This window comes from Alternaria alternata (genome assembly GCF_001642055.1).
Source record: "Alternaria alternata strain SRC1lrK2f unplaced genomic scaffold CC77scaffold_9, whole genome shotgun sequence".
NCBI lineage: Eukaryota > Fungi > Ascomycota > Dothideomycetes > Pleosporales > Pleosporaceae > Alternaria > Alternaria alternata.
In genome coordinates, this window is record NW_017306198.1 from 620,256 (window position 1) to 643,277 (window position 23,022).

Sequence of the window (23,022 nt, forward strand, 5' to 3'; positions counted from 1 at the left end):
AAGGCGTTTACTGATAGGGTTCCACCTGGGGATCGCAACTGAGTTTTTAGATGGCTCTTGTTATGCATACTTCTGGGCCGAATTCAATGCGAGTTGGTCCAGACATCAGTCTATTCTTTCCTTTCGATCAAGCGCAATGACATCTGACTTGAGCTGGCATTGTATTGATGGTAGGCAAGGTGTTGGTGATGGGGAGCTGCCACCAATCAGCGTCGAGGCAGCTCCGAACGCCGGTATTAGTCGTAGTTTCGTCACTCGGTCTAGGACAACTCATCGCTACGCGTTCTTATATCGCGTTACGCTACAGCGCTCAGCAGAGCAACCGGCAATCCTTTCCACGATGGTGTGAGTATTGTATGCTGATAGATAGCAACATGTGACTGACCGTGGCCCTCAGACGTACCATCAGGAGCAATGCGCTCGAGAAGCTTGCGCGCCTGTCCGCGCAGTCGCCGTCTGTAGAGGCTACGCAATCGGATTTTGCGAGATTGTTCAAAAGATGCTCGGCGTCGAGCTCCATGAAACTGCAGGAGCTAGAGGCAATCCTCGCCTTGTGCAAGTCTGCACCATACATTGAGTCGATCGATGTCGCTGAGAAGCTGCTCTCACGCCTTTCGCCATACCTCGCCGCATCGCACACGCAGACGCTTGCACCCTCTCCTAGCCTTCGGACTTTCGAGCCCGCGCCGTACGAAGTCCTTACCTACAATCTTACCCGTGCCGTCCTCTCGCTCGGCCTTCGACACGATCAACTACGAACACAAGCTGCCAATGCACTTGGAAGCTACCTCGCCGGCTGGGTCTCAGCAGCTGCGGAGCTTTCGGAAGAACAATTCGTCGATGATGGAGCCGACGACTATGCGGCAGATGGCGAGCTGGCGCGCGTCATGACACACAGTCTGTCACTGCTGGGCTTCCTGGGTGCCGCTGCTGAGCATGCCCATTTCTGGAATGCCTACGACAGACTCCAGCTTGTTCAGGATGTGCGAAAAGCCTTGACAGAGAACTTCCTCATCGCATTCGAGACCGTGCTGTCCATTGTGCGTAATGCGCGCTCTCACCAGCATGGTCTTCGGGAGTGGAAGCGCTATACAAAACACTACGCTGCTACTGGGCGACCACTTGGTGCCATGATCCTGCACGACTCTTTCCTGAAGGTCGTACTGGCTTCGGCTTCGTTGCTTGTTGGAAGTAGCTCGCATCTTACGTCGCAAACGTCTGTTCTGGACCACCTCCAGACTACTCTCCACAGAAAGAACCACCAGATTCTTAGGGATGCAGCCGAGAACTCGCTGGCTGAAGGATTGGCCAAGATTGCAGGAGAGGAGATGGAACGTCTAGAGAACGACATGGACTACCTGCAACGAGTGGGGTCGGCTTGGCAGCAGCAACAGGCCTCTTCTGTCAAAGCCAAGGTACTTGTCACGTATCTCTGCTGTACCATTTACGATGACGATACGGATATCACAGATGCAGAAGTTTTGACCACTTGGCTCGATAATGTACTCAATGACCCTGCACAAAGCGCAGATCATGAATTGGCTTCCACAGTACTGAAGTCTATGGCCATCCTCGCTAAAGTCTCACCGCAGCTGGCGTCTAGTCTGGGACGGTCGCTTCCTCGAGTCATCGTTCAAGCCAATTTCGATCATCGGACAACTTCCGTTGCTGCTGAGTCGCTCGCTGCTGTTCTCAGCCTCCTCCCCCAGGACGCCATTATTACAACGCTTTACAGTTTAGGCAACGTTATCAGCGTTGCTCCCAAGCCCGACCGAAATCCATCTTCGTCTCCCACGTTGAACGGCACTGGGAAGACTGCGCGTTCAGGTGGTGTGTATGATAATCAGAATGGCAGTACAATCTCGCTCACACCGAGTGATGTTGACGAACCCCACCATGTACACACCACTGTCGTTGAGACCATCGTCTCTGTTGCAAGGAATTGTCAAGATCCCAAGATTACGGCTCTGGCGCTGTCGATGCTCATCCAGAAAGTTGGTCGCTCTGGCAAGGTTGTGGACGCAAAGATCATTACCGATTCGGCTTTCTTGGGTGTCCATAGCCCACCTGGGGAGTTCAGATCTTTGCTCAAGGTCTACACTAAGCTCTCGCACGACGCATTGGTCTCTGATGACGGGGCTATACTCGAAGCTGTCATGGCAGCCCGTCTCAACCTCTCCAAGGAGATATCTGCCGATGAGCCTACCTTTGAGATCTACCTCACACACTTACTAGATACAATAGTCAGCAAAGGAGATGCTCAAGAGACGTCGCATCGCCACATAAGAGATACGGAGCTTGCAGCTCAAGAGATTGGGCAGCTGCTGAAGCCTCTTGCGCTTCTACTTGAAAGAAATGCGGAACGAGCCGAGTATTCAGAGCTCGACGACTCCATTATTGGGCTCCAGCGCGATGCCTGGTTCAATATTGTCGTTCATGGCTTCGATCTTCTCTCTGATCTCGGGAAACAACACAGGGAAGAATTGCGCACTCTTGCGCGATTCAGTAAGCCACTCATCGCTGAGGAACGACCTTTCCTTTCCGAGAGTGACATAGAACTCAACACCGTGTTGCGTCGTGGCAAGTCACCAGAACATACAGTCGAGCAAAAGAAGCGGCTCGGGAAACTGCTCCCATCCTGCGAGCCTGATACCAAGTCTTTGAGTTACCAAGAAGCAGTCTTCTTGAGCACCGCGTACCTGGTCGAAGACCTGCGCGCAAGTACAGGTGATTGCACTAAAGCACTTGCCTACTTCCTCGATCCAAAGCTGCGAACTGGTGCAGTGGGTAATTGTATGGCTGCCATCACAACAACCGCTGTTCGAACCTATCTGGCAAAGACTGTGTCGGGTCAGTCACATACGTTCTCGACCCCATACCTGGCGAGGCAACTAGCGACAATATTCTCAGCATGCTGTCATCGCATCGCTCGCGTTCAGCAAGCGGCAGCTACTTGTGCAGATATCATCATCCGTGAAGTACCGTCCACCCTGTGTCAGAAAAGCGCACTCTTCGCCCTGTTGGAACTTCTTTCTATGATGTGGTACAGCTGCCTGGAAGGCGAGACTGACGATTATACTTGGAAGTCAACGTTTACATCAAAGCGATCTAATATCGTTGTAGAACTTTCAGACGACTACGCTTTCCGAAGAGCGACTCTCGATGCGTTACATAAGCGTGCGACAGTATGGGTGAAGGGAGCACTTGACAATGCTCCACTCGACGTGAAAGGACTCCTGCAGTCCTATCTCTCCGAGTTTGATGATGAGATGACTTTTGGCCACATCTCGCTAGGGCGATCTTTCGCCTTGGAGATGGGGTCTATTATTCCGTCAACCGACCAACGTCTTGGTGCCATTGAACGCCAGGGCATAAACATCAACACTGCGTCAGACTTCATCACACAATACACGACGAGACAGGAGTACAAGTTCCTTGAGGGTGTGGCTGATCAAGAAGAAGAATGGCTTCAGGGCGCACCACCCTCAGGAAGAAAGTCAACCTACCTCTCACGGAGCTTGCACGAGGCGACAAGTCTCCTCGTAGACCTGGAGAATCGTACCCTCAACCACAAGCATGTTACGATCGCTGAGCTTCGTGACATACTACGGAGAGCAGCCGCGCTTCTGTGTAGGGTCAAAACAGACCAATCGCCTATCGTTCAGCATTTAGTCGGAATTCCCTTTGCGGTTTTCTCGAAGCAATCTATCAAACTTGGTATCTCACTGTGGACAAGCGTTGCAAAGGAGAACCCTCGTATGGAATCTCGAATCCTTGTTGCTATCGCCGAGAATTGGGAAAATACGGTACGCAAGCGTCGTGGTATCTTCAGTCCCGCATTGAGACACGAAGATCCCTTCTACGGGAAGCAAGAATTCGCTGCAACGGACAAAGAAGCGCTCTCGAAACGCCAACAGCAAATCTACAACCTTATCGCGCCGCATTTCCGCCTGTTACAGTTTTTGTCTAGCCACTTTAGCGCTTCACGATTGAGCAGGGCGGATGTGGAGCGCGTATATGTTCGGTTGATGCATATTACGCTTGACGCGATGAGCGCCGGTTGTTCGCAGCCGCTTGCTCGCGAGTCGTACTTCCATATCGTTCTGCTCGGACTGCGCATTGCACGTCATTGTACTACCTTATCAGCGACTATTAGGTGGCGGTTGACCGATCGCATACTGACAGCTGCTCTGGCATGGTTCGCGAAAGCACCGCAATGGTCTTTTGGAGGCAATCGACTACAGATCAAGGCTGAGACGCATGTCCTTGCAGACGTGCAGGCGCAGCTTGACATTATCGGAAAAGTCATAACAGGCGCGGATGTCGGCGCAAAACTAAAGGCAAAGCAGGATCTTCTATCTCTACTGCTCTCGAACGAGCAGACTCGTCTTATGGTGTGGCTGTTCCCTCTCGATTACGGCAAGAAGCATCATTTTACTGCCGGACGCCATAACAACACACTTCCCGATGTAAGTTATCTGTGTATGCTGAATAATGCAGGCTAATATTGCTAGACTGCTGTGTCCGCTCATCTGAAGACGGCCTGGGCTGAGAATCCTGCGATCGCTGTACATCTCCTCAAACGCTTCCAATCTCAGCGTCTCAACACCGAGGTGCGATGGCAGGTACTGAACTTCCCGCACAAGGTGTTGGATGAACCAGATGCTCTTGAGATCCTCCTGGGCAGCCTCTTGCCAAGTGACGTATCATTCCAGCTCAAGTACATGCTCTACTGGAAGCCCGTAAACCCTATCACAGCCGTCACGTACTTCCTTCCAGCGTATGGCAACCATCCCTTTATCATCCAATATGCGATGAGAGCACTAGAGAGCCATTCTGTGGACGTCATGTTCTTCTATGTCTACCAGATTGTGCAAACGCTTCGATATGACGTTCTAGGGTACGTCGAGCGCTACATCATCGAGACGGCCAAGTTCTCTCAGTTGTTCGCCCATCAAATCATTTGGAACATGAAGGCAAACGCGTACAAAGATGAGGCCTCTGAGGTACCAGATCCCGTCAAACCGACACTTGACAAGGTGATGGGTAGTTTGGAATCCAGTTTCTCCAAGGAAGACCATGCCTTCTACGAGCGCGAGTTTGCTTTCTTTAATGAAGTCACGGGTATCTCTGGTACTCTACGCTCTGTCCTGCACGAACCCAAGGAGGTAAAGAAACAGAAGATTGAAGAAGAACTTCGCAAGATCCAAGTGGAGGTTGGTGTCTACCTACCCTCAAACCCTGATGGTCAAGTCATTGGTATCGATCGTAAATCTGGCAAGCCGCTACAGAGTCACGCAAAGACACCTTTCATGGCTACGTTCCGCATCAGAAAGACCAGGCCTGACGATCAAGGCCTAGAAGAGCAGGAGGACGAGAATCGCGATGTTGCGCAAAAGAAAGACAACAGCTACGAAACATGGCTCTCTGCGATTTTCAAGGTCGGAGATGACTGTCGTCAAGACGTGCTTGCGTTACAGATGATCGCCGCCTTCCGAGGCATTTTCAATACCGTCGGACTCGACGTCTGGGTCTTCCCCTACCGTGTTACAGCAACTGCGCCAGGTTGTGGAGTCATCGACGTCCTTCCCAACTCTATCTCACGCGACATGCTCGGTCGAGAGGCCGTTAACCGACTCGACGACTACTTCGTGTCACGCTACGGCAACGAGGACTCGATTCGCTACCAGGAGGCACGCTCCAACTTTGTCAAGTCAATGGCTGCCTATTCAGTCATCAGTTTCCTCCTACAGTTCAAAGATCGCCACAACGGCAATATCATGATCGACGACGCTGGCCACATTATCCACATCGATTTCGGTTTCTGCTTCGATATCGCACCCGGCGGTATCAAATTTGAACGTGCACCGTTCAAACTCACAGCCGAAATGATCGCTGTCATGTCTGGCAAGAACTCCGCAAACCCATATCAATCGCAAGCGTACCGCTGGTTCGAGGAACTTACTGTCAAAGCTTTCCTCGCTAGCAGACAGCACTGTGAACATCTTTGTCACGTCGTACAGGTCATGTTGGACAGTGGACTGCCCTGCTTTAAACCCGAGAGTATGAAGAATTTCCGTGATCGATTTGTATTGGACAAGAGTGAGAGGGAGGCGGCGGATTATATGAGAGGCCTGATTGAGAAGAGTAGGGGAAGCTATTCGACAGGAACATATGATCGGTTCCAACTTATTACTAATGGAATTCCTTATTAAAGTGGGGGTTCGAGGAACGATTAGAAAGCTTGAGTTTTATAGAGTAATATCATTGTTGTGGAGGTATTATCTAGGCTTTATCTTGGGTCAGTCATAGCCATCATTGACAGCGACGGGGCATTAAGAATACTATCGTGCTACGGGCACAAAGTTTCCAGGTTCTATGTACAAACAACATGCCAGAGGGATATAGTGGCGGTGCATTGCATGCTACCAAGACATTTTTTCTTGGCCTGAGGCGAAAACGAAAAAGCAACACACGAATACCACGTCGCATACTCCGTCTCTTGGCATATGCATACCACTGCGGCCCAGACCATACAATCATTCCAATCATTCCAATCATGCCAGTCATGATCCAAGTAGTTGAGTTTTGGTATGACTCAGCATGTGCGTACGCCGAATAAACAATACCGATCGACCTTCTTACAACAACCTACCAGGACGTCTCGCATCTCCCCCGGATTCCACTCAGCTACATAAGGCATGCATGTAGGCATAGAGCATACATAAGGGCGCTCGTTCTAGCCCGGATAGGAAAGTAGTTGTGTCTAGTTTGGCCCCACATGGGGGTCCGATTGGCGGAAGGCGTTGGCGGTGACGCGCAGGAAAAAAAGGGCTTCAAGCCTCCAGCCATTGAGCCTTTCTTCATTAGATAACTCCTACTTCTCTCCAGTACATATCCAGACCTCTAAGTTGTAGTCATGTTTATCTATAACTAACCCATTCATTTCTCATTGGTATTGTTCTTGCACTCGCTAAGGCCTGTTGGGATACCGTAATTCGTTGAAATCATGCCTCAAGAATCCAGTATCGATACAGAAAGGTCCCCACAATCAACCGTGATGGGGAAAGAGGAGGTGGAAATGACGCAGAAGGGACAATGCGGGACAGAAGATGAACTGCAAGTTGGAGCAGCATGGAACGGGAAGCGGAGTAGGTTCAGGATGATCGCTATCGTCACGGCGCTTTTTGTACGTCTGAGCTTTTCACTTCTCATCGTATCATTTCGATGAAACATATTCAGAATCTTCACAATAAACTTCTCGCTAATCCACTCTATTTAGCTCTCGCTCTTCGTCTCCGCCCTTGATGCAACAATCGTCGCCACAGCCCTGCCGACCATATCCAGCGATCTTAACAGTGCCGCTGGCTACACCTGGATTGGAGGCGCGTATCTACTTGCCAACGCCGCGTCTGGCCCTATCTGGGCCAAGTTGTCTGACATCTGGGGTCGAAAACCAATCATGTTGGCAGCGCTTGCTATCTTCTTCGCTAGTTCAGCTGTTTGTGCAACGGCGAAGACGATGCAGGAATTGATCATCGGGCGGGCTTTCCAGGGGACGGCGGGTGGTGGACTCATTCTTTTAGTTCATGTTTGTATCAGCGATCTGTTTAGCCTGAGGCAGAGGAGTTTGCTAATGGTAAGCCGCTTGTTGCATCATGTTGGGCTGATGGATTCGGCTAACACTTCGTGCGTAGGGCTTTACGGAAGGCATCTGGGCATTAGCCGGCGGTATCGGACCCGTTCTGGGAGGTATCTTCGCTAGCCTGGTGACATGGAGATGGTGCTGTAAGTGATTTACCATCACATCGAGCTTCATGAATCTACGCTGACATCTAGTCTTTACGATTCAAAGTCTACATCAACTTACCCATCAGCGGATTCGCCGCTTTGCTTATTCTTCTCTTCCTGGACATCAAGCACGAACACACCTCTTTCTTCGATGGCATCAAAGCCATAGATTGGCTCGGAATCTTCACCTTCCTCGGATTTACACTCATGATTCTCTTGGGTCTGGATTTCGGTGGCGTCCTATTTCCATGGAGCTCTGCTAAAGTCATTGCACTACTCGTAGTGGGTGGAGCCATGATCCTTGCATTCATTTACAGCGAGGCCAAAGTGGCGAAATATCCTTTGATTCCCATGACGTTATTCCGTCGAAGGACAAACATCGCCGCTTTCCTCGTTGTCTTCTTCCACGGCTTCGTCTTCATTGCAGGAGAGTATTATCTACCACTGTTTTTCCAAGCCGTCCTCGAAGCTTCGCCCTTACGATCTGGACTGCTTCTTCTCCCTTTCATCGTCACAGGCGCAATCGCGGGAGTCTTCTGTGGCTTCATAATGCATAAGACGGGACATTTTCGCGAGATAATCTGGGTCGGTACCTTTCTCCTCACCGTTGGCTTTGGCCTATTTATCTCCTTCGATGCCTACACATCGACAGCTAAAGCAGTCGGCCTTGTTATAGTTGGTGGCTTAGGATCCGGTATCCTATTCGAAGCGCCTATGATTGCTATCCAAAGTCAGGTTGAACAGCATGATGTTGCAAGTGCTACTGCAACTCTATCTTTTATCCGCAATATCGGCGTCTCAATTTCGACCATAATCGGTGGCACCATCTTCCAAAATTCGATGAACAACCGCGCTTCGTTTCTCCGAGACGCCGGGTTGCCACAGAACCTCTTGAGTCAGCTTGATGGCGATAGTGCGATGGCCAATGTTATGCTTCCTGCTACCTTCGAAAATCCAGCATGGGAGCTTGCCGCGAAACAAGCCTTCGCGTATGCGATGCGCAACATGTGGATCACCTACACGGTGTTTGCTTTCTTGAGTTTTGCAGCGAGTTTGTTTATAAAGGCGGCGGTATTGGGGACGGATCACGTGGAGACTGTTACCGGACTGAAGAAAGACAAGGTCTCGACAAGAGTGGAGACGGATAGTCTGTAAGACACAAAATGAGAATGGTGTCGTCCACGCATGTCTTCAATGGTTATTTAGAAGATGAATAAAAGGACGCTGAACAGTACCAACACCTTGTGGTGTTACGCATTAGCTAATGCTATCTCATTCACCACGGAGGCACTAAGTGATATCGTTGAGATCAAGTTTTAATACGTTGTGAGCGCGCGGCAGCCCCAAGCATAGGCAAACCGCAACACTTTATTTACGGAAAGCTATTCTTATTAGTCTACAACCATGCCTGCGCACCAGTAAACGGGTGACCTGGGGACTGCAATGTAACAGGACTGTTTATTTGTTCTCTAGTGTTTAGTGAAAACATCAGAAGAAAAAATAAATACTGTAGACATGGACCCTAGGGGTTAGGGGTAGCTTGGTGTACCAGAAAACTTATCCAATTAGCGTCCACTTGTTGGACCAGCCTTATCCAAGGGTCTAACACCTCGTTTCTATTTTAGCCCGTATGTCTGCTTCTGAGTGATACTACAGGTGCTCATGCCAGGGCGCAAATGATGATTAATACCTTATACGACATCCTGATAGTATGGGCCAATGTCTCATTAGAAGAGGCCTAGCTGAAAATACTGAATTTTGACTCTACATAATGGTACACTTTAACTTGCTACAATACTTACTTTCTGCACATAACTTGCTTTTCCCTCTGACTCGCCCAACCTCCTATCAGCCAACAAATCATCATATATCCACTAAACTGGCCCCCAAACCAACACAGACGACAACAATCAAACGAAATAATCGTCCAATATACAATCCACCAACACAAAAATGCTAGTACACGTCGTCAACACCATCCGATTGCTTCTCCGCATTGCGAACAAGCCCAAATCTGCTGTTCGACTGGAGAAGGACTTGAGGGAAGCACGTCGTGCTGAAGGGATCCCAGATGATAGTCTCTGGTACGACCAGGAAACCCCGAACATCACACGCCGAAACCACGGTATGAATGTTGCGGACGGAGCGTTCTTATGCAAATGCGGCACCGAAAACACCTTGATTCACTTCCGCGGAGCTCACCCCTTCAAACATCTGACGTGTCGAGCATGTGGCCTTGTCTTTTCCAAAAGATTTGCATGCTCCGATATCCTCCAGATTGGCGTCAAAGACCTATCCCGGCATCCAAACGGCGAACTGCGTATCGGCCAGCTGTGTCCAGGCTGCGGGCTAACACACCGCGCATTTATGAAGAATGGTACAGTGTCACTCGATACGATGTGTGTCTGTGGAAGCGTGGCGGATGAGTCCTGGCTTCACTTCTCCATAGGGTCTCCTATGGACTACTGGCGCAACCCTGTCACTTTCCCTCAGGAGTTGAAAATCGATCACACGTTGAAGCTTATCGAGAAGCACAATCGTGCTCAACAGAGAGCGCGTCGAAAAGCAAAAGCACGTAGAGCAAAAGCACGTCGGAAAGAGCTCGTTGTCTCAATTGATTGAGCCACAGAAGTGAACTTGGTGTCGCTAGAGGATTCTGCACGGTGTCGAAAAGTGATATGGCGCTGGAATGTAACGAGTCCAAAGGAATGCGTACCCCGTCCAGGGTTGTGATGTTTGGTTGTTGGTGTATGGATGTTCACAAACAGTATAGCGACAATGGACCGAGCGAACACACTCAACGCTTACTTCGAAAACTTTGGACGAGACTTATCGCGAAGAGGTGGGTAGGAGACTGGAAAAGCAGCTATGCATAGAATGCAAGAGTCATAAGTAAGCATTGTCATTTCTATCTCTTCCGGCATGATCATACATTACTTGCACTTTACTGTTTAGTTCCTAAACGTATCAGAGAGAAGACAGTATATAGTTGTTCTTGCACTTGATGATTGTCCGTGTTTACAACAGTAATGCTGACGTCATGCCGCTGCAGAATTACCTCTCGGTAGAAACATCAATCTCGACTTCCAACGACTCCAGAAGTTCATATCTAGCTGCCCCGTGTTTAGGTCCGACACTGGCCCCGTTTACCCTGGCCCCCGCCATCTTTCACCGCAGTGGTGCGTTGTGTTCTCTCATCACAAATACGTCGTGAACACACCGTTTAGCTTTTTGGAGCACTATGCGCCGCAGTTGTGATAGCGCATCACCTGGCGTCAAGCTTCGGACTCGCCGTTGCCGATCTAATTCATACCACAACCCCTTCTCCACTGTGGTCGCTGTTCGCGTTCTTCCCATTCCCCAAACAGGCAGCGGGAGGAACCCTGTACAATGACGTGCCGGCAAGGCTGACAAGGTCGGCGTGTCCGACCCCGCATTGATATCATGGTCCTAGTGGATAGTTTTAGGTAAGTTAAATGGATGATATTGCCTTCGCCCAGTGGATAGTGTTTAGCACGAACACAGCGCAGCTACTCTATAAGGTCTGATCTCCTAGATGACAAGGACTTCGGACGAGTCTTCTTCTTGTTTAGGGTGCTGGAAGAGAGAGACAGTGTGTAGAAGCAAACCCGTGTTCAAGCTCATTAGGTCGTAGCACACCCATCTGGTAGACAGTCGTCTCTGACCCGGCGTTGCTGATAAGATTAGATATGCCTTAGCCTGAGACGTACGGGTGGTTACCGAGTCTATCCTTGTGACAGGCGCGGTTATTGTGGCACGAACTCGGTTCACGCCGCATGCAGCCAAGTCTTAAGGCTTGTTTACTACCCTGGTAGGCCATTGCCCGAATTGTGCAACACGTCCGAATAGTCGTTGGTAGAATAACTTTCGGCACACCGCAACGCCATAGAAGAATCCAAGTTCGGTACTTGGAATAGCAGGAACTATGTCTCCCCCATATTGTTCAGTGGTCAGACGCCTTGCTTCCGGTGAGCACCAACGTCAACTGGAGAAGCTTACCGCTACTTCGTCTGACATCTCATGAGTTGACGCTGGAAACGATTGGGTATCATTGCACCGCATCCGTAGCCTTTCGCGATTCTACCTCCACTTCAGTACCTCAAATGGACGCGAATAGAAAGGTCGTGCGCTCCTTTTGTTGGTTTGGGTGTCGCAATATCGCGAACTAGGCATCGGCTCATGCCCTGCTACTGGTGACCCATAGAGATCTTAACTTGTACGGATTATTCGGCCAGTAATTCTCGACCATGTCTTGTCATGATGCATGTGTCTTCCGCTTATGCAGCCACCACCCACTCCAATGGACTGGGACGGCAGGGTGCACGAACTGTACCACCATCGTGTTAATTCTATGCACACCATGATAATAATGGATCGACAGTCTCTCCGAACGTTTGTAGTTAGCGTATGAACCCGGTAACAAACTCAAGGACAAGCGGTGAAAGCTTTCATCGATTCTTGCCGGTAGTTCACACGTTTTTGGATGGATGTAGGCTTCAGGATCCAAACACGATGTCTTGGCCCCCAGACTTTGCGAAGGCATCGGTATACCCGTGTGATACTGGCGGCGGATAGAATACAGGCATCCTGATCCTATCCGTCTACGTCGCAGACCACATGAGCCCTGACATGGGCTGACCACGAGCCTAATAGGTTAGAGCGAGCCGAAGCAAACGGCTCACGGCAGTGACGCTTCAACGCGCACGGCTCCTGTGTCAAAAGCTTCGAGAATGCTGTCGTGTCAGTCCGGCGCTGCCGTTGAAGCCTTATTCCCAGGAGCGAACGAGTACTAGCGCCTTGCTGCAGGGCTACCGTTCGTCGCATACGGTAAGGTCGTCGGCGAAGAAAGACGTTTCGGAGGATAGACCTACTCCTGAATCCTGGCTCACACTGTTTCACGGTCTCTCCGAATTCTCTGGTTTGATGGAACGTTCGTTGTTCATGTTCCTGTGGGAACTTGACCTGCATGAGTGAGTGTCGGAAGCACGATTAGAGATTCACCCACCACGCAAAAGCATGTGCGAGCCGCCAGCACATTATATAGCCGCTTCTTAAGTCGTATATATACCCATGTCTGATCAGTCTTGTCGATGTTTCTACAAACACTTCGTAGTGCTGGCAATCTTCGCAAGCAATATCATCTCAGCTGCAGTAGACACCCTGGTCCATCATCTTGTCGCTTTGCCTGGTACTCTTACCACCATTCCTTCGTCTTACTCTCAGCCTCTTTACCTGCGAATCTCACGTCCTGCATCGTCTCACCACATGTGGACAGAATGGTGTCTAGTAATGGGGAATCGGATATTCGCCCAGACCGCATCCAAGCCCGCGAGGACCAATTCCGTCGCGATATTCGAGCTAGAAGACAGTCACCAGTCCCAGATAAACGGCTTGATCTGACAGAGCTGGGCTGCATGGGTGCTCATCTTGATCTCTCAAAGCATGAGCCTTGGCCTAGTAGGCTCGAGCTCACCGACAGCGAAGCCATGCATAGCGACCCTGTTTCCACACCAATATCCCTGGACACCTACCCTCGAGCAAGAACTGAACCAGGAAGTAGCGCTGCAGATGAATCACCCACATCCCGCGCATGTACTCCAACAGGATGTGGCGCGTATCTTCCGTCACATGAGTACAAGGAGTTCCAACGTCAAAGATCAGTCAACAGTAAGTTCACTTACAATTTTTTCGTTTGAGCGAAGCTTTGCCGAAACCTATCCTGAGACATGCTGATAGAGCGATAGACCTCCGCCGACTATCTATATCAACTACTGTTGAGCCCGAAACACAGGAAGAACATGACCAAAGCCGCCATCCGGAACAGCACGGGCGGTGTCCAGTGAGCTACACACCATCGCATTGCTCTCGAGCCTTGACGGACAGAGAGGATCGTAGTGTGAAGGACGTGGGACCGGTCTCTCCCGGACCTTGGTCGCAACTCAATCGGACTGTTGGGAAGAACGAAGATGCGGCTAAACTTGTGCGTTACACAAACTCCTGTACTCTCTAAGGGATTTTAGCTATCTCGATGTTTAGGAGGTGTCCACGTGACTATCGAAGAGTGTGTTCTGTTGAGAAGGAATCTTATCTTTATATATCGACCTGTTGTATTGTCAAACTGTTACATGTTTTCTCAGTCGCTTTGGTGGCAACAGATCTTGGGACTGTTTTCTCATTGTCGTGAACATTTTTTGCCTCGTCGTTATTTACCACTCAAGCGCATCGCTCACAGTCGAATGCGAGCAAACAACAACTGCATATCTTCCATCTCTTCCTCTACATCTTGGTCAATCAATTCGCGTCTCCAAACACAGTAGATCAGGGCGACTGTACATTTGTGAGGAGGAAATCGACGCAACGCACACGCTCAAGCTTCATGCTAAATTGTGTCCGAGAGTTTCCGACTAGACAGTGCTGCTGATCACTTAGAAGAAGGTCGGAGTATCACATAAGCAAAATGGAGGTCGCTCTCCACAGTCATGCAGCTTTGTAGTAAGCCACAACGATCCTTATCTAAAAGCTCTTCGAGGGCCTTGGAGGGTGATGACCCGACCCGAGGTGGGAACGGATCTCACTCCTCCCGAGCGGGGAACGCGATGAGCTGGTGGGGAACATACTGTTTGCGGATTTTGCTGCAGCACGCCTTGTAGATTTGCAGAAAAAAAAGTGCTCAAAAAGTAAAATCAAAGAGGGGGAGAGTGCGATCTACAGAGGAGTGTTGCGACGGCTGCGGCTACGGCAAGACCCTTGCAAGCTTCCGCAGGGCAAAATTGTGGGGCCGTGAACCGATGAGGCACAGCTGCAGTACTAAAGAAAAAGGGAACAGACATCGCCTTCCGGAGGCAGGGGCCAGAGACACTAGTCTGTCGTTCAATTCTCCTCTGTTGAGAAGGTGGTGCGGGGAGATACTCTCCCTAGGACTCCTCCCCGAGCAGAAGAAACGCTCACGCACAACATGTATCAAGCGTTCGCTATTCTACCAAGGAGTTCGTCGTGTGTTTGTGTCACTGTCTACATAGCTCTATGAGGTCAGAGAATATACTGACTATTTTTGTCGTTGGTAGCACATAGTGCTCTAATAAAGGCCGTCTTGACAACCTTGGAAATGAAAGATGTGCTGTCGTCGCTCATGTCAAGTAGACCTCTTGACACAAAGTTGATCCACGGTAGAGCTAGCGGTATATAGCTTTATCGCGAGCTTTCGTGGCTTGTTTAAGTAGCAGAATCTCTGTCCATGCGTTTTGTTGCTGGTTTTGTACCAACAATCAAGAATTCGATAGATGGCACGCGTCACGTTAGGTGTTGCTCCAGATAAGTGTTTCCAAACAAGCATTGATGTGTGCTATTTGTCCTGTTATAATTATACATAATCGTCCCTCGTACTGACCGTAGTAGTGATCGTGATATCGTTGGGATCTTTTGTCCTTGGCTCATTGTTCCATGCGTTGTTGGCGTGACTCTCCCGAAGTATCGTTTCCTCGCTCGCTGTATCACTGCCCATGCGAACAGTTGTCTGTAACACGCTCTCTCCAGGGCCCATGTATATCTTCTCTGACCTTCTGCTTCCATCCATACCGCGACTACTCTTAGACTTGGAGTAGTCTTTGAGTGGATATGAGTTTTGGCCTGAAGAGTCGCCACGGGTACCGTATCTGATGCGGACGTAAAGCGGACGGAGGACTGGTACACAGGCGCAAACAATTGTGAGAAATACTTCGGTAGAGGACCATAAAAGCATGCTAGCGGTGTCGTATACGTAGTTCTCCATGGACGACAGAGATTGTAGTTCGATAGTCCGGACAACGGAGCACGCGCCCGCGAAGATGCCGAGTGAAAGACCAGATGCGATTGCGATCTTGTCTTTACGCTTCATATTTAGTCCCATGATGATATGCCAGGCTAGTTTGAATCAGTGTCGTCCTCGAAATCATTGCGTAGCAGAGTTACGTACGAAGGAGAGCAAGAACAAAGTCCATGCTTGCAGACCAAGCACCCATGGTCAGGCCGACCTCGGTGAAGTTGAGCCAGCAGTAGCCACCCTTGATTGTTTGGTCCCACAAGAATGCCGAAGGTACACACTGTGTGTATAACAGGGTTGTCGTAATGATGCAAAGCACTGTTGTGCTGACTATACAGAACCAGAGGATAGCGATATGCCATCTCTTGAGAACGATGCGCAAGAGGAAGAGCGCTACTGAGCCTTTGGAAGCAGCTATGCCCATGATGCATATGCCTTGGCCGATGGCTTCCCACATGATAGACTTGGAGTAGTTGAGGTCAAGACGAACGATATCCGCTGTCTGTTTACCAACACCGTAGGTAATACCGACCGATATACAGCCGACATAGCCAATAAAGGTAGCCTTAAAAAGTCAGTCATAAAAGCTTACGATGAATGTTGAGATGATTGTTTGTGAAGAGGTGCTTTTGTTGTCTGGGAGTAAGCAACGTAACTTACCAGATTGACCAACATCAACACGTCGTCCCATCCGACGTTTCTGACAATGTACTGTCTCGTGTACATTCGCAATGCAACAAGAAAAGTACCAAGAACCACCTGAGCCCACATCACTCCATTGAGTATGTTCGCAAAGTCTGCTGGCTTGCCCATCTCGGCGGCTGATAGAGCTAAGGTCGTAGTGAAGACGCTTTTTTCTTCGCTTTCTGCTCTGCTGTTCCCCGGGGAGGATATCGCTGGCAGAGGTGTCGCCGAATCAAAAGACAAGTACGAAAGAGCTGGATATGTGCTACCAGGGGAAGGATGGGGTTTGGATGAGCAGCGTATCCTTGATATCGACTGCTTTATCCTCTAGATGAGGAACTCGAGTGGCGGCAAGGAGTGTCAGTGAACTGACGTACTCACAGCCTTGTTTACGCCCACGAATTGAGACACCCATGCTAAAGAACAAACATACCTGCAGCGCGTCCGAGGCTCGAGCAGACCAATGCACATCTCTCACACCTATGGGAAACTGAACGGGCCCGACCTTCCAAGCGAAAACGATCAGCTAGTGTTCGGGACCTGCATGGACAATCGAACGGGGCATAGTGTCAAAGCTTTGTTGCCATCTTTGTCGCTCTAAGTGTCCTGCCCCTGGAACGTCGACGCGGCCCCGGGAGCAGGGGCGCGTTCCTTCACCGTTCGGCAGCAACACTAGTGATATTCAGGCCCAATCAATACACGATACTCACAGTGTGCCGCTGCCGGTTGTCCCTTGTCCCGTGGGTGGAGGGCCTATCTCGTAAAATCCCGCCTCGGGCAGCCTGTGCTGTGCGTTAGTCTGGCCCATCGCGAAACCTTGGACAGTTCGTGCTACGCAAGCGGCTTCAAGATCGCATCTCAATAATTCATTCTTTCTTCAACAATCCCATGACATGCAGGTAAGGTGGTACAAAAACGTTTTGGCCTTTCCGTGGCGGGCCGTTGCCCGCGCTAGCAATCGCTGGGGTCGAGTACTAGCTAAGCTCTCTTCGGTTAAACGACCCTTAGTAGCGTTTTGACATCCGACGGATCAATTTCGGTCTGACCAGCATCGTGTGCGGAAAGGAGTGAAGGAAGATGATCCTTCGAGATTGTTTTCCAGGACTATGGTACGCGTGCCAGTCCATATTGCTCATGCAGGCACCATCAAGATCTTCATGGTGTAGTGGTGTACGCTTTGCAAAGCTTTAATACGCTCGAACCTGCAGTTTGAACGAACTTCTTTTTCCTTTCATCTCCTCCAACTCGGCAGCAGCCTGCATTTTTAGTCTCCGTTAGTACAGTGACACTCCACACATCCCGCTGTCAGTCCCCTACTAGCACGCAAATCCGCTTCCCCGATACTCACCATGGCTGCTACAACCAATCGTTATGCGTGTTATTGCGATAAAGGGGTGGCGGACAAAAGCAGTCCCGAGGTCTGCTCCATAGACGTACACAAGCGGCGCCCTGCCGTACCCTGGCAAGTCTCGTTCGGCTTCAGCGCACCACGGTCCCCAAACGGGAGCGGCTGGATTCTAGCTCCACCTCCCCATCTATCAGATGCAAGTTTGAACATGCGGGTAGTTAGCAACAGTCCCCATAAAGTGGACGGCCTGCATGGTAGGTCAAGACCTTCCAAGGTTGTCACTTACATTACCTTGTTCGTTACCCCTCCCACTTATATTCTTCTTTTCTTTTCATGAATCACATTGCATGCACATAGCAAGGTGACACGATGGCATTGATGGGGTTACTTGCGAAGGCAATCGGCCTTGGAGCAATACTTCTCATTACTCGATATGTTCTGGCTTATCTACAGTCACCACTCAAGACTATACCTGGTCCCTTCTTAGCCAAATTCTCCGATATCTGGCGTTTCCTGAATCACTATGGACAAACTCACATCGAGACACAGAGGCGACTCCACGAACAACATGGCGACATCGTTCGTCTTGGTCCCAACACCGTTAGTGTTGCTGATGCTAGTCTGATCAAGACCATTTACAACACCCGTGGAACGTACTTGAAGGTGAGCATGTACAGTGACAATGTTGTGTATGATGGTCGCTAACATTACAACAGAGCGATTACTACGTAAGTTTCAAGCAGTCACTGATACCTATGCATCATACTGATCACGTCAGACCATTAACGATGCCCTTCAAGACGGTCACATCATCCAGAACATCTTCAGCACACGCAGCAACGAGTTCCATTCCAAAGGTGTCAAGCCTGTTCAAAAGTTGTACAGTCTTCAAAATGCTCTTCAAATCGAAAGCATTATGGACGACGATCTGCGTACACTATGCACTCAACTTGACGCTCGCTTCGTGGAAGGTGCTAACAAGGACAAGACATGCGATATCGCTGACTGGATCTCATTCTTTGCTTGGGATTTTCTGGGCGATATGACTTGGAGCAAGCGCATTGGCTTCATGGAACAGGGTACGGATGTTGGCGATATGCTTGGGACCGCTGAACGTGTGATGCGCTACTTCTCAGTAGTATGTGCTTGACAAGTCGTCACAACTTCTACAGTATGTGAATCTCTACTGACCCCATCTAGGTTGGTCAAATTCCCTCTCTCGACAAATGGCTTGGAAAGAACCCCAGTTGGCCACGCTCGCTATACAAGTTCGATGACTTCTCTGTCGCTGCCGGTTTCTCCGTGGAGCGCTTTATGGAACGCATGCAGAAACCTGAACTTGGCGATGGGAAGAAAGACTTCCTCAATGGCTTTCTCGAGGCAAAAAAGGAGTTTCCAGAACTTGTTACTGATAATGAGGTCATCGGATATATGATCATCAACGTGAGTGTCCCATAGCTATGTTACGATAAGAACATGACTGATTCTGCTCCTACAGATTCTCGGTGGTGCCGACACCCTCGCCATTGTGATAAAGGCTATTTTCTACCACATCCTCAAGTCACCAGCCTCGAAAGCGCGCCTCGTCGAGGAACTCGTTGCTGCAAATCTCTCGTACCCCGCACCTTATACCACAATCGAGCACCTACCTTACCTCGATGCATGCATCAAAGAGGGCCTCCGTATGCATCCCGTTGTTGGCCATATTCTCGAGCGCGTGGTACCTGCAACTGGTCTCGCGTTACCTAATGGAGAGACATTACCGCCTGGAACAATTGTCGGTGTGAATCCATGGGTCGTTCATTACAAGGAGAGCATCTTCGGCGCAAAAACCCATGAATTCCGGCCGGAGCGCTGGCTGCAAGGCGAACAAGAAGAGATTGGCGCTTACGAGGCCAGGATCAAGAAGATGAAAGATGCGGACTTGTCATTCGGAGGCGGAAATAGGATATGTATTGGCAGGCCATTAGCTCTGGTTGAAGTGTACAAAGTAGTTGCGACGGTGTTCGGTAGATATAAGGTATGCATTGCCCACCCCCAACATGATACACGAGAGCTGACGTTCCGGCAGATTGAGCTTGAAGACCCGAGCAAAGAATGGGATCTTCACAAACAATGGTTTGTATGGCCGCATGATATCAAGGTCAAACTCAACCCACTTGAGAGCATCAGCGCACCCTGATTGTCTCTAGACGGCTATCTTACATGGAATGTAACAGGTACGGAAGGTTGGTGGTGATCTGTAGTTTGAGCTTCCTATATATCACTGAAATTCTTATTGCGATGATTCTTCGATCCAGGCGGACTGTTCCATGAAATTTGCGTGTCATCTGCTATCTGCCGCGCGGTTCTCGTTTACGTGACGCATGCGCATAACGTGCGTTCGGGATGTATTTGCAGCTATGTATGTAGTTGTTTAGTTGTGGAGGCTGGCGCTCCATACCCCGTCTCCGTGCACGAAACTTCGCGAGGTATGAAGGCAGCTAGAATGCGTTGTTGTGTTTGCTTGGGTATATTACGATTCGCGCACGCGATGCTAACATCATAGGGATTCTTAGTCTATCGCGCTAGCCACTTCGGGTTTGAAGTGTTTACTCTTCGGCTAGGGCTGGGTTCGCCAACACTTGTACTGCATTCGAAGGTCGCTATCATTCGCAGCTTTACGTAGTGTGGAATATTCAATCACTCGGAGCATCCGATTCCAGGCGAGATGGTACGATTATCAGGACTTCAGAAGGACGTATTGTCGCTCTACCGACAATGCTTAAGAGCTGTGAAGCAGAAGCCAACGGTATGCTATTCAGATGCCTCCAACTTGACAACCTACTCATACAGCTGTAGGAGACGCAGTCACATTTCCGAGATTTTGCAAGGTACGGCAAGCTCAATAGAGCAACATGCTGGTGTGGCGGCTGATGATGATACGTAGATCTGAGTTTCACAAGCATAGAGACGTCGGTAAAAAGGATTTTGGCACCATCGAGTACTTACTTAGAAGAGGAAGAAATCAATTGGAAACATGGTCTGAGCCAGGTATCCGAGACATCCACAGGTAGCGGGAGAATGCCAGATCGAAGTTTGCACGTCGAAGCGGCGCATTGCTGGGCGGCGAGCCAACGACACATCAATACAGTTCATCAGACCAGCACCATGCAGCTCGTTCCGCCATCGCGGGGTAGTGACATGTTCCTTGGACAACTCTTGCATCACATGTTGCTTCCGCGCTGGAAACTTCGAGCATCACCATCACGTGACCTGCTCTGAGCCATTACTCTGAACTTTCTAGTTGGTGCTTGCCCCCTCTCGAAGCATGATCTTCCGGGCACATGCCATTACGGCTACTTCCTCCAATTACTGGAAGCTTCTCATCTCACGATGTCTTCTGATCGCATACGAAGACATGACGGCAAACATCGTGTTCGAAAGCTCTAGAAACTCCCCGAGCCATCTCCGAAGCTTCTTGCAACATCTTGGTTTACGCAACACCAATGTTCTCCGCACTCTGCGATGATTCGAGAACCATGTCCCTCGATTATATATAGCCTTCGAGGCAGCTCCTGTAGTTCATCATCAGAACAACAAAGATCAACAAGTCTTCTATGCAATCACTTCGCTCAACTATCCGACGAGCTCCTCAACAACTCAACCGCATCACCAAGCCTACGATTACAACTACTCGACACTTTACCACTACACCAGCGACGATGTCTCTCTTCCCACGATTCACTCAGGAATTCGCTCCTATCTTCCGTCTCTTCGACGAGTATGATAGGCAAGCCTTCCGCAATATCGACCGGGAATTCAACAACATCAGATCCTTCACTCCCAAATTCGATGTGAAAGAAACGAAAGAGGGTTACGAGCTTCACGGCGAACTTCCCGGTGTCGAGCAAAAGGACATCAACATCGAATGGACCGACAACAACACGCTGACCATCTCTGGTCGCCACGAGCACGTCCGCGAGGAAGGCCAACGTCCTCAGGGTTTCATCGAAAACGGCGAATCCTCTCAGCAGAAGAAGCTCGGCCACCAGCCCACCGTTGAAGACGACCCCAGCGAAACCAACAACAAGGTCGCCAAGCAGTCCGAGCACAAGGACGTCTCCAAGCATGATGAGAACAAGGCAAAGTACTGGGTCAGCGAGCGTTCAGTCGGAGAGTTCCACCGATCCTTTGCCTTCCCTGCTCGTGTCGATCAAGACAGCGTCAAGGCTAGCCTCAAGAACGGTATCTTGAGCATCCTCGTTCCCAAAGCCCAGGCTCCTCAGCCTCGAAAGATCAGCATCGAGTAGATTGACCTGGCATAACCGAACGACGACGAATTACGACTTCCCTCTTTTCGATCAGCGAGCGTGGCATAGCAATGGAGTTTATGACGGGTTATTGTAGGATTGTTTGCTCTGTTTTGTACCTGTGGTGATTGCAGTATTCGCTCTCTACGTGGGTCAGTAATATCGAGATTGTAATTAGTTTGTCACAATCAAATCATTACAACTTCTACGAAATGTCGGTTTAGTGATGGTGCTTTTGATCTTCTGGGCTACCATTCGAGTTTCTTTGCAATCGGCTTTCCTAGTCTAGTATAATACCCGGAATATCAATACCACAGCTACAGTTCAAGATCATCTGCTATACAACAATACTCCTGCTCTATGGATGGTATTGGCTTGATGGGGACTAATCGAATTGTAAACTGGACACCAGCTGGGCTGTCGGCTCAACAAGCCTGGGACGCGACCAAGCTCATTGCTTGTTCCATTGAAAGTTGATGGTGGTAATGGTACCACAATCTTTTGGTCTTGGTTTGACCTTCTACTAGACGACAATTCACCACCGATTTTGAGACAAGTAATGGCACACGAAACCTGTCTCCTTCCATTCTGTTGTACTTTATACTGCATAGACAAAATATCGTGAGCCGTACATACAAGGCATGCCTACTCTAATGGCTGTACCCAGATGTAAACATTCCAGTCACGCCCGAGTGCGGCAGTGACCTTCTCGACTCCTCACGAAAGCTCCTTACCTTTTGCTCTGGTAATTACATGGAGGACGAATGTGTGATGCGAGTAGCCCCAGATGGTGTGGTTCTGGCTTGCCCAAAAAGATTGGTCATCACGTGCTTCATCTGTGGCGTGCCATCGTCCTACATCACGACCAGCGACAAAAAGAAAGATCTCGCAATTGTGGAGAAGGATGTTATGCATCCTCCGGGAGTCGAACCCGGGCCAATTGCTTGGAAGGCAATTATCCTACCGTTGGACCAAGAATGCTTGATGAAAAGACTCACGTTTATGCGCTTTATGTAGCAAATACAAATTGAAACGCAGCGTTTCGCGCAGGCTGGCGTCGACATTCCTTGTTGTCAAGCATTTGACGG

At 49.7% G+C, this 23,022-nt stretch overlaps 7 protein-coding genes and 1 non-coding gene across 8 annotated transcripts; 6 read left to right on the forward strand and 2 right to left on the reverse strand.

Annotated features, from left to right (window-relative positions):
• Window positions 1–276: 276 nt before the first annotated feature.
• On the forward strand, window positions 277–6,430 carry CC77DRAFT_1094373 (hypothetical protein). The gene is made up of 3 exons (XM_018529735.1): window positions 277–345; window positions 398–4,469; window positions 4,515–6,430. The coding sequence occupies exons 1-3, from the start codon at window positions 341–343 to the stop codon at window positions 6,213–6,215; spliced, it is 5,778 nt and encodes a 1,925-aa protein (XP_018386611.1). The 5' UTR covers window positions 277–340; the 3' UTR covers window positions 6,216–6,430.
• Window positions 6,431–7,081: 651 nt separating this feature from the next.
• Window positions 7,082–8,946, forward strand: CC77DRAFT_934517 (MFS transporter-like protein; the record flags this gene model as incomplete). The annotated part of the gene is made up of 4 exons (XM_018534386.1): window positions 7,082–7,189; window positions 7,283–7,639; window positions 7,698–7,788; window positions 7,856–8,946. The coding sequence occupies 4 exons, from the start codon at window positions 7,082–7,084 to the stop codon at window positions 8,944–8,946; spliced, it is 1,647 nt and encodes a 548-aa protein (XP_018386612.1).
• A 798-nt stretch (window positions 8,947–9,744) lies between these two features.
• CC77DRAFT_1060886 (hypothetical protein) lies at window positions 9,745–10,413 on the forward strand (the record flags this gene model as incomplete). Its single annotated transcript, XM_018528370.1, has 1 exon — window positions 9,745–10,413. One exon carries the CDS (start codon window positions 9,745–9,747, stop codon window positions 10,411–10,413), a length of 669 nt encoding a protein of 222 aa, XP_018386613.1.
• A 4,759-nt stretch (window positions 10,414–15,172) lies between these two features.
• Window positions 15,173–16,423, reverse strand: CC77DRAFT_1060888 (hypothetical protein; the record flags this gene model as incomplete). The annotated part of the gene is made up of 3 exons (XM_018528371.1): window positions 15,173–15,711; window positions 15,764–16,175; window positions 16,271–16,423. 3 exons carry the CDS (start codon window positions 16,421–16,423, stop codon window positions 15,173–15,175), a joined length of 1,104 nt encoding a protein of 367 aa, XP_018386614.1.
• A 1,115-nt stretch (window positions 16,424–17,538) lies between these two features.
• On the forward strand, window positions 17,539–19,906 carry CC77DRAFT_1019979 (cytochrome P450). Its single transcript, XM_018524952.1, has 6 exons — window positions 17,539–18,305; window positions 18,359–18,370; window positions 18,421–18,780; window positions 18,843–19,085; window positions 19,141–19,662; window positions 19,714–19,906. Exons 1-6 carry the CDS (start codon window positions 18,012–18,014, stop codon window positions 19,822–19,824), a joined length of 1,542 nt encoding a protein of 513 aa, XP_018386615.1. The 5' UTR covers window positions 17,539–18,011; the 3' UTR covers window positions 19,825–19,906.
• Window positions 19,907–20,088: 182 nt separating this feature from the next.
• On the forward strand, window positions 20,089–20,977 carry CC77DRAFT_856758 (hypothetical protein). The gene is made up of 3 exons (XM_018533448.1): window positions 20,089–20,433; window positions 20,484–20,515; window positions 20,572–20,977. The coding sequence occupies exons 1-3, from the start codon at window positions 20,353–20,355 to the stop codon at window positions 20,696–20,698; spliced, it is 240 nt and encodes a 79-aa protein (XP_018386616.1). The 5' UTR covers window positions 20,089–20,352; the 3' UTR covers window positions 20,699–20,977.
• A 240-nt stretch (window positions 20,978–21,217) lies between these two features.
• CC77DRAFT_1019984 (30 kDa heat shock protein) lies at window positions 21,218–22,117 on the forward strand. Its single transcript, XM_018524953.1, has one exon. It carries the CDS (start codon window positions 21,242–21,244, stop codon window positions 21,932–21,934), a length of 693 nt encoding a protein of 230 aa, XP_018386617.1. The 5' UTR covers window positions 21,218–21,241; the 3' UTR covers window positions 21,935–22,117.
• A 727-nt stretch (window positions 22,118–22,844) lies between these two features.
• CC77DRAFT_t38 lies at window positions 22,845–22,915 on the reverse strand. Its single transcript has one exon. It is a non-coding gene; the product is annotated as a tRNA-Gly (tRNA).
• Window positions 22,916–23,022: the final 107 nt, after the last annotated feature.

Excerpts from the sequence above, each read along its gene's own strand:
- CC77DRAFT_1019984 (XM_018524953.1), top strand. The coding sequence starts at position 21,242 with ATGCAATCACTTCGCTCAACTATCCGACGAGCTCCTCAACAACTCAAC.
- CC77DRAFT_856758 (XM_018533448.1), top strand. The coding sequence starts at position 20,353 with ATGGTACGATTATCAGGACTTCAGAAGGACGTATTGTCGCTCTACCGA. Across the intron at positions 20,434-20,483 it reads CTGTGAAGCAGAAGCCAACG|GAGACGCAGTCACATTTCCG; the intron begins GTATGCTATTCA and ends ATACAGCTGTAG. Across the intron at positions 20,516-20,571 it reads CATTTCCGAGATTTTGCAAG|ATCTGAGTTTCACAAGCATA; the intron begins GTACGGCAAGCT and ends GATGATACGTAG.
- CC77DRAFT_1094373 (XM_018529735.1), top strand. Across the intron at positions 4,470-4,514 it reads ATAACAACACACTTCCCGAT|ACTGCTGTGTCCGCTCATCT; the intron begins GTAAGTTATCTG and ends TAATATTGCTAG.
- CC77DRAFT_1019979 (XM_018524952.1), top strand. The coding sequence starts at position 18,012 with ATGGCATTGATGGGGTTACTTGCGAAGGCAATCGGCCTTGGAGCAATA. Across the intron at positions 18,781-18,842 it reads TGATGCGCTACTTCTCAGTA|GTTGGTCAAATTCCCTCTCT; the intron begins GTATGTGCTTGA and ends GACCCCATCTAG. Across the intron at positions 19,086-19,140 it reads TCGGATATATGATCATCAAC|ATTCTCGGTGGTGCCGACAC; the intron begins GTGAGTGTCCCA and ends CTGCTCCTACAG.